We start from the raw sequence: 9,694 nt of genomic DNA, 5'->3' as shown, positions 1-9,694 counted from the left end.
CGCTCTCTGAGTCTGAGCTCCATCGCTATCTGGACAACAGTTCTGACACCATGGATACAGTGCCCGTCCAGGCTATGCACCGCCGCGCACAGCCAGCATACATTTATAGCATCATTTTCTCGTGTTGTTATTTTCAGAATCAACAGCACCTACAAAAGTATTACTATTAGGTATAACTATAACGTCATGAGAGATCAGTGAAATCACTGCATTTTGTGGTGAAGCGAGGAGTGTTCTGAACGCCGAAGGGAGCAACGACCACGTAGTGCGAGATCATCAATACTAGTTGCTCTCTTGGCTGGAATGAGCGGGTCATGTAGGATGTTGTTCTCCCCCTCCCATGGTAATGAATGATGGCAAGTGTTGAGGCACGTTTGAATTTGCAGCAGATTGCTAATTGATTCAAAAAGACACTGATCGTACTGGAGAGAAGTTTCCGGAGTTTTAGCTGTACTGTGTACAGAACCACCATCTAAGGACCGGAGTTCTGCACGGTCCCCTGTAAACTGAGATTACTAGTATCCTCCACCAGGACAGCGCATACGAGCAGGCGGTGATCATGGACGGCGCAGGCTTGGCGCTACTGGACGAGACCAGCCTGAGGGGCATCTTGGCCTCGCTGGACACGAACTCGCTGGGCTACCTGGTACAGGACGATCTGGCTATCATGTGCGAACAAATGCAGGTCGATCCGGGCCAGGTGGAGTTTCTCATGCAGCGGCTGGACCGCGACAGGGATGGCCAGGTAGGATAAAAGTACTGGTAGCTAGGCTCTGTGACTCGACAGTACAACCTTCATCGCGTTGTAGTTTGAACTGGTTTTAGCCCTATAGCACGAGGTTATAACGTTAGGTTCGCTCAACCTACCCTTCACACCATCACAGTCCACCACCACTCCTACTACTACCACATAGACACATTCTCTCAGTTGTTCATTATGGTACTTACCCGTATAGTAGGCACTCAGCTAGCGTAAGTCCAGGGAAGTGAGAGAGGTGGGAGTGGGGTTAGCTGATCCTTTGCTAGGTTATGAATAGAACTGCATCCCATCATACTGTATAACATGTTATGTTAGGTGTCAGCCACCTGATGGATTGTAGATGTGCGTGCGACTTCGAATATTTATAACGTTACCAGTATTCCGTTCACATCAGCATTTGTTCACACTCTGATCCACTCTGATTTAGCCACCCGCACTAGGAGCAAGTATTACATTCACTGGGGGCAGGGGTAACTGCAGTTGGATCCCAGGACGGATACCCTGATGCCGTCAATCCTTTTTCTGCACCTTGTCCTCGCCCACTTACTGAGGTGTGGTGAGCCCATAAGTGAGATCATTTTCAAGTTCTCCCATAGTTTTGGGGATTTCAGGGGATGTCGGCCGTTGGGCGGTTCAATAGCAAATTGAGTCATCTTTCCAAGATTCCTTTTGAGTCTCTCTCCCCTCTCCCGGGGAGACCCACGTGACTAGTTTTGGCAGTGAGCAACAAGTACAAGAACAAGTGTGTGTGACTGTGTATGTGTGTGTGTGTGTGTGTGTGTTGCGAGAGGGAAGGGTCCCCACATACATGGGTATTTGTCCTTTACGACTGGCAGGTATCCCTTGCAGCTTGGTCACTGTCGCACAGCCCAGTACTGCTTAGCAACTGGACTCTGCTCTTTCTTGTCTCACTGCCTGCTGTTACAAATGTAGGTCTGTCAGTAAAGCTGGACGAAACAGAGTGTTTTGGCGTCTACGATGATCGACTGTACATGGTGAAAAGCAGCAGCTCCCCGATGTCCGTTCCACGCGACCTCTTCAACATTCTACGCCACTGGGGGTTTGACCCGTTCATGATCGACTCTATGGTCGCTTCGCTTCTGAATGACTTAGATCGCCTGAACCGGACGCAGGATGCGGGATTCACTTTCGGACGGTCGACGAGCTGTTCGACGCGGCCACACTGGACGGCACGTTTCGGCACATGCGGCGCTCGGACGCCGCGTGGTACACGCGCAACCTGTGGGGCCTGTTGGCTTTACGAACGTCAACTACAACCAGGACGGCGACACGCTGAACACGTTTGTCATGGCTGTGACCCTGGCCGGTGTGCAGGACGGTTTCTGGGCGGTGGAGGGCTGTGACCAGGAGGTGTGTAGAGGACTGCTTGACAATGCCGACGTTGCACTGCGTCACCAGGCGGTCACCACAGTCCAGCGGCTTGACCAGGCGTCGCCGTTCGCCGAGTTCCAGGTGAGCGCTGGTTCTGGCGAGGCGGACGTGTTTGATGCCGTTGTCATCGTAACGCCATTGCAGCACTCCGGAATCGAGCTGAACGGCTTTCCGCACAGTGCGAGCACAATGCACCGCGGCGAGTACCAACGCACGGTGGTTACGTTTGTCGTTGGTCAGCCAAGTAACGAGTACTTCGGACTGGATTAACTTCAGCCGTGGCTCCCTTCAGCTGTATTGGCATACCCGGATCAACCATACACAAAGAACCGGCGGAGAATGAGTCCGTGTGGAAGATCTTCTCACCAGAGCCGTTGGACAATGTCACTCTGGACAAGCTGTTTCGTGCACGACAGCATGTCACCGTGCGAGAGTTTGCCGCCTTTCCCAAGTACAGGAGCACACCGGCCGAGCTGCCGTCGTTCGTCCTTGATCAGGCCGTCTTCTACACGAGCCTAATCGAGTGAATGAGCTCCATATCCGGCCGCAACGCCGCGCTCCTGGCCAACGCGGCCCTCTCACGGCACAGCTGCTTGGAAAGTTGACACCGCAGCTCCGACTCTGAGCAGTCATGCGCAGCCCCACCGGTCGGGTAATGCCGGTGAAAGTGCTGAATGCTGGTTCGTTGTTCTTACGGTCAGTGCATGGCAGTCACCGATACTCGATTCCCGACGAGCCATCTATGCACCTGGGAATGCAGTATAGTAAAACTCCTCAGACCCGGGCAGGTTGGGACCGAGCGCTGCCCACCGTAACTAGGAATTGCCCGTATCTCAGAAATTGCATAGTTACAGCATGCAAGTAACATTTTTCCTCTTCTTCGAATCAATAGTTTTTCGGACCGTTTTTTGTTGAAGGGTCAAATTTTGCTTTTTGTTTTGTTTTGTGCAAAACAATTGGTGCTCTACTGTAGTGTAGGTCGGTCAGGAAGGTGTCCGGTACATGGACATGCCCGGATCAGGGACGTCCGGATCTTGGGAGGTTTACTGTACACGCTCTAACACAGCTGCATTTCAACAAGCTGTCTACAGAAACAAATGTGCGCTGAGTATCCATGCACTAAGTGTTGCCTGGAGTTGGCAGAAGAGATCGTCACAGGCTGGCTGTGCTTTAGCCCCAGGTTATAATGTGCTCACATCGATGTTCAAGGATGAAAGTGTCGGATGTCTGGCTGCAGCAAACTGGTTGGTCCTGAGACCATCCTTAGCAGATGATTCATGCTGCAAGCTACCACTCCGATTTCTGCTCAAACTTGTCTCCTTTCTTGGAATTGGTGTCAAGGGGAGAAAGTCTCCTGGTAAGATTCTTGACTTGATCTTGTTTTGGAATTGTCTAATGGCAGTAAGTTCATACATGGGAGCAGCCTCCACTGCTGCTTGCATACCACAGAGCACTCACGACCTTCAGTCTTGACCTGTAACCCCCCCCCCCCCCGTTCTCATGTACGTTACTCATACCCCCTCTCTCTCTCTCACACACACACACACACACACACACACACACACACACACACACACACACACACACACACACACACACACACACACACACACACTCAGATTCAGACATGCCCATCGTTGAAGTGATGATAGCGAACAGCTATTGTTAGACATAGCAACTTGTGCACACACACACACACACACACACACACACACACACACACACACACACACACACACACACACACACACACACACGACTTAATTTCGCGCATCAGGATGAAACCAAAGAATTCAATTTTAACAAATAAAGTGTACATGGCTTCGCTAGTCCATGAGCAATTCAACAAGTTTGTGCATGTAACATGCCATGTATGTTGCACAACAATCATGTATAGCATGTGTAGCATGTAAAAGCAAAATGTCTTGAGCAGCCCAGTAATGTGCGGGTACCAGTGGGGACAAGGCAGCTGTATAGGGCTTGAAAGTGCTACGTCACAGCATAGCAACAATTTCAAAAATTCAAAAATTGGATCCACTTGGATCCAGTTTTTGTATGGATCCAAGCACATTTCAAGCGGTGTTACTCACAGCAAGGTGATGTAGCCAGTGAAACTGACTGATTTGGCTAGTGGGGGCGGGGTGACAACTGGTGGCGAAGTAAAAGTCACACCTGCATGCGATATGAGTGGGTTGCTATGCACCCACATACTGAGGCAATAGCAAAGTCACACCTTAGTGGATCCAAAAGTAGAAATCTGATGTGAACTTACTACTCCCTGGCCGTTCTGACGTCATCACTTTCAAGCCCTATAGAGCTAGAGATTTATAAAAGGAAGAAGCTATTTTGCGCTGACAAGGCAATAGGTCCTCCTATGTACTTCGAAGTACATTGAAGTTCAGAAGCATACCATCACTACAGTTGAGCTGTTTCGTGAAGCTCTCCTTAGGCGGAATAGGTCACAGTGATCATGTGTGACAGCATGGACTTACATGTAGGTATAATGGACTCAAGATAAGGCATAGGCTGCCCAAAGCCGGGTATACAGTGTTTCGGGAAATACAAAGGTTCTGAGAAAATTGAGTACATGCATGCATGCACTGTCTTTAAAAAATTAATTTTAAATGATTCAAGTATCAGGCAGCAGTTGACTGTCTACAGTATTGTGACTTGATCACCGTGTTCACACAGGGTAACATACCAGCAGCATGTCCCGGTGATGCCGTGAAGTACCTCCCTGCTGTCAGTGCGCTCGTGATGGCCGGTTAGCGTTTGATTGTCACGGTCGAGCTCCAGAGAGATGATATCACCGGTTTGCCACTGCTGTCCAAGTCGACCACCATTACATTTAGGATCTGGTACATGCCCACACCAGCCAAATATCTCCGCTTTGGTGTCATGTAATTTCTTCAGTTTTGGCTTAGCCGAAGAGCATGCACAAATGTGCACATCACCATACTCACTTGTCTCGTCTATTCTCATTCGAATACAGCTGATACCATGCTTGGCTGGTAATACTGATGAACATGTAGCCCTGGTAGAATCCCCTACACTCTTCCGTATTGTGCGTTCGTTGCTGCTTATAGTAATATCTCCGTGGCAACGGCTCAGATCGAAAATCGGCTGATCATCATTCTTAACCTTTGGGCTGCCCTGCAAGTGCGCTTCTGCATATTGTACGGATACAGTGAGCAGACCTTCAGTTGAAAGCTGTGTGCGTGTCAGCTCAAGGCGTTCTCCAGAAATTTCTTTCAGCAGTGTAGTGGGTAGTTCCATGCTGTCTTCATCGTGAACAGAAATGTTGAAACGAAGACGATTGATACACTCCTGAGACAGGCCTGACGGCACATTTCCCTTGATCACAATCTTCAGGTTCGCATTCTCAAAAGCATTTTCAATGTGAGCTGCCAATCCGTCGGTGAAATCAGCAAAATCCTGGACGGTGCCGATATTGCCAATCTGACCAGCGACTTCTGGTGCGTTATCACGACCGAATACTATCTGACTTCTTGCGCATGGCTCGAGATCATTTCCTTCCACAGCTTTCCTGCGATCAACTGCATTGTTCAGCCAATGGGCCATCTTCACAAAGTCAGTGTCATCATCGCAGCTCTGCGAGAGCTCTGATGCAGCCTGATGCACTTCAATGCCGTCTTCTAGCCGGGCTACCTGGCTTTCCAGTAGCGTAAGTTTCTTGTTCCTCAGTTGGTCCACCTCCTCCAGGAGAGTCTGCTCTCTTGCATCCAAAGCTATCTTCAGCTGCTTGAATTGTTCCGTGATCTCCTCTGAGGCATACTCCGCAGCTTCATTCACACAATCCATCTCTTTCTTTACCTTATCCAGTGCAGTGGAGATCAGCCTGTCCCCATCTGGCAAGCAACTGCTGAAGTTTGTGTCGACAGTTTGGCGCATCTCCTGCACAGCATTCTGAATGGGCACAAGTTGGTGTTTCTGTTCAGGTTTGCTGTGAGCGCCCGTGTCCAGGCATTGCTGGCATGCCAGCTGGTCACATGGAACACAGTAATTGCTCAACACCTGAGTGGGGTGAAAAGCACAATAGTGCTGTAGTTTAGTGGTTCTTGGGGCGTTCTTCTCTTGCTCAGCAGTCAGTGATGCCACTTTATGATTACGTGTGGCCCTAAAGAGTGGGTGGCTAGCTGCATGAGTTTCACAGAGATTTACTCCACAATTCACACACCTAGCCGTGGCAGGTTCATCTTCAGCGCAGTCGTCACACAGTACCGGTTCCGGCTCACTGCTAGATGCGCTCTGTCCTGGTGTCGTCGGCTTTGGGTAATTGTCCGGTAATGAAGACGCCGGTGACCTTGGCGTTGGCGTTTTGGCGAAGCACTTCGGACAATGAACTCGTCCATCAAATGTAACGAGCTTCTCCAGACACGCTATACAAATTGCGTGTAAACAAGATACCAGCTTCAAACGTCTCGCCTTGCTGCCACAAGACGCACAGCACAACCGATCAGACATTATTACTATTATTGTGATTCCTCTACGAACTCCTCGTGATCGAGCTTGTACTTGAAGCAAACTTACTTACTTGCAGTTCGTCGATGACATTTTTTTATCTCTGCTACACTGCACCCAGCACTGCACTGACTGTGGTATGCAGCTGGCCCATAGGCATAGGGCCATAGTACTACGGCCCGGTCGGTCATAACAACGACATGTCGACACCGGATCTAGTCTAGGCGTGACCATGGTGACAGGGCACATTCACTCACACATTCACTCAGTCAATGCCAATGCAATGCGCACTAATATTGTAATAATGGTCATGCCTCATCATCATGCATCATGACATGGTCGTGCAGTCGGCGCACGCGTGTGCTGGATTATGACAGTAAAAATTATGACATGCCTGGAGTCGACCAGCACTCAGCAGCAGCAGCTTTGGTTGGTTGGTTGGTTTTTATTTCAGAACATTCAAACGGGAGGACGACCCAATAAAATGACGGCGAAGGCTTAGCCTAGAAGTGGCTATGGAAGAACATAGTAAAGGCTATGGAAGCACATAGTATTAGAAGAGAATAGGATACTAATAACTGCGAGTAAACGGGGGGGGGGGGGGGGGGGAGAATACAATGTATCTGTGATACTACGTGACTGTGAGGATTTCTGAACTGCACGGGGAGGGACAGCAGAGCGATCAGCAGCAACTCGAACTACTCCCTACAGGCGTATGGTACACATGCATGCTTAAACTCAGGTAGCCGGGTAATTTTGCGGACCTCACCAGGGAGAGCGTTCCACAGCAGAGCACCAGCAACAGAAAATCTCCGCTGACCGCGGCGGCTACGGTTTGCCTGACTCAGTAGGCCATTTGACTGCTGATGGCGGGTAGGGGTGCCTTGTGCTGGGGTCAGAAGCTGGGTGAGCACAGGGCTGGTGCGGGCGTGGATGCACCGCCAGATGGTGATCAATATTTTCTGCCTGTAGAGCTCGCTGACACGGTACAGGGAGTGAGCAGTGAGCAGCGGCTGCATGGCTGTCCGGGGCGGGTTGCCATCGATACAGCGGATGGCTCTGTTTTGCGCGGTTTGCAGTCGTTTCAGTTGACCCTCTCGCATTGCGGCTGAAAAGCAGCAGGAGCCATAAAGCAGGTCGGGCATTATGACCGCCTTCACATACACCTGACGAGAGCGTCTTGATAGGCTTCGGCGTGCCCGCCACAAGGCGCCAATTTTCTTGGCAACCTTGGTGACCACATAGTTTACATGGGTGTCCCAATCTAGGCGATTGTCAAGGTGAACGCCGAGGTAGCGCGCAGAAGACGCTGAAGGGAGGAGACAGTCGCCGCTTTTGACTGTTACTTCCTGTACATGCTGCTGGAGAGAGATGGTCAGAACCTGGCTCTTGGCGGCGTTCAAGATGAGGCCTCGGGACTTCAGCCAATCGGCCAGAGCAGTTGCCGCTGTGGTGAGGGTTCTGGACGCTTCCGCCGCTGAGGCCTGGGAGTCGTACAGCGCTATGTCATCTGCAAATTGTACACTTGGCACAGCTTTCGGCCTGTTTATCAATAAAGCCACCTCCACCAAACGCGCTCTGCTCTCTGGCCGACCTCACACCAGCAACTCAGTCCAAGTAAGTTGTAGATACTGACACAAATTAATAGTTTTCCCTTCTTACAGCGCTGTTTCCACCACTATAGTATCAATGTAGGTCTCATCAGTGAATTCCTGGAAGATGTTTCAGTCCACCACCTGGAACAAGGATGTTCTGCAAATGATGTATTTTTAAAGTATTGTCAATATTCACCTGTGAGTGTGATCGCAGCTACATTGGCAGGACAACACAACGATTGGGTGATCGCATCGAGCAGCACATCCCCAACAAACTCGTACGGACAGTTACAGGAACAACAACACCGGTTAGGACAGGGAGAGGGTGACCAGTCAAAGACATCACCGTCATGACGTCACCGTCAACAAAGGGAGGAGAAAACCAACACCGATCAAACCACCAGCAGCAACTGTCACGAGACGAGATGAACGGCTGCGTCTCCGCAACAACGCTCTGCAACAAGCGGCTGATACAGGATCGACACATGTGGAGCAGTGTATGACCCCTCGCCCGGCAGAGAAGTCGCCAGCGGCACAACTGCCCTGCATAATACTTAATAGCAACCGCACGAATGGACCACCGGACGCAGACAATAATGAGTAGGACTCGGCGATACTTCGTCACTTGGCATCGTCACCGGCCTGCCTAAGTGCAGCCTGCAAACATGGCACCCATTCTCACTTCACAAATCAAGCGCGTGCGCGCAACAAAATACCTTGCTGTGCTGGAGGCAGTGTACATTGCCAAGCTGAAGCCTGAACTGCGCGTGCAAAAGAAGTATGTGTGAAAGTAATTAGTTCTGTTGTCACTGTTTTGACATTGTAGTACCGTGGTCCCCACTGTTGTTTGATACTATTTTTGTAGTAGTATTCATTGTTTCACTATGTAATTGGCGCCACTAGCGCTGTCTTTTAAAGTGCTATTTTGTCAATGCTCTGACCTCCAAATATGTAGTTGGTGCCACTAGCGCTACCTTTTACAGTGCCTAGTCGGAACTACTTGTACATGTACATGTATTCTGTGATTCGTGTGCTGATAGGTTATTAGCCTAACCTTTAATAGCAATGAGCGTCAACGCAATATGAGTAGCGGCAACTCGCCTGACGCATTATACTTGTACACCAACCGACCCAATATCATTATCATTCGGTAGTAAACATACTCCCTGTGCTGCTAGTACTCAGTAGTACCCGTCAACAATATCACTGCAATGATCAGCAGTCATACTCTGCACTGCCTGGGCATTGCCGACACTGTCGGTCTGTGTTGCATACAGAACTAGTAGAAGATAAGAGGGCGGCGACGCCAAGCTTGCCAAGCTAAACATCACACATGTACAAATGCAGACACCTACACCTGCATGTACATGAAGCCGGGAAAGTAATCTGGAATTCTACGTGGTCCATCATCATGCCAGAACTATACACACTGCGATCATGTTCACTCTCGCTCTGAGTCTGAGCT

At 50.0% G+C, this 9,694-nt stretch overlaps 2 protein-coding genes across 2 annotated transcripts; one reads left to right on the top strand and one right to left on the bottom strand.

The window, feature by feature from the left end:
* The first annotated feature begins 1,894 nt into the window (after window positions 1-1,894).
* Window positions 1,895-2,679, top strand: LOC135816892 (prenylcysteine oxidase-like). The gene is made up of 2 exons (XM_065329993.1): window positions 1,895-2,396; window positions 2,480-2,679. The coding sequence occupies exons 1-2, from the start codon at window positions 1,895-1,897 to the stop codon at window positions 2,677-2,679; spliced, it is 702 nt and encodes a 233-aa protein (XP_065186065.1).
* Window positions 2,680-4,807: 2,128 nt separating this feature from the next.
* LOC135816891 (E3 ubiquitin-protein ligase TRIM45-like) lies at window positions 4,808-6,637 on the bottom strand. The gene has a single exon (XM_065329992.1). The coding sequence runs from the start codon at window positions 6,635-6,637 to the stop codon at window positions 4,808-4,810; it is 1,830 nt and encodes a 609-aa protein (XP_065186064.1).
* Window positions 6,638-9,694: the final 3,057 nt, after the last annotated feature.

Source organism: Sycon ciliatum, chromosome 5, assembly GCF_964019385.1.
Source record: "Sycon ciliatum chromosome 5, ocSycCili1.1, whole genome shotgun sequence".
Lineage (NCBI taxonomy): Eukaryota > Metazoa > Porifera > Calcarea > Leucosolenida > Sycettidae > Sycon > Sycon ciliatum.
This window is presented reverse-complemented; position numbering and strand designations above follow the sequence as displayed.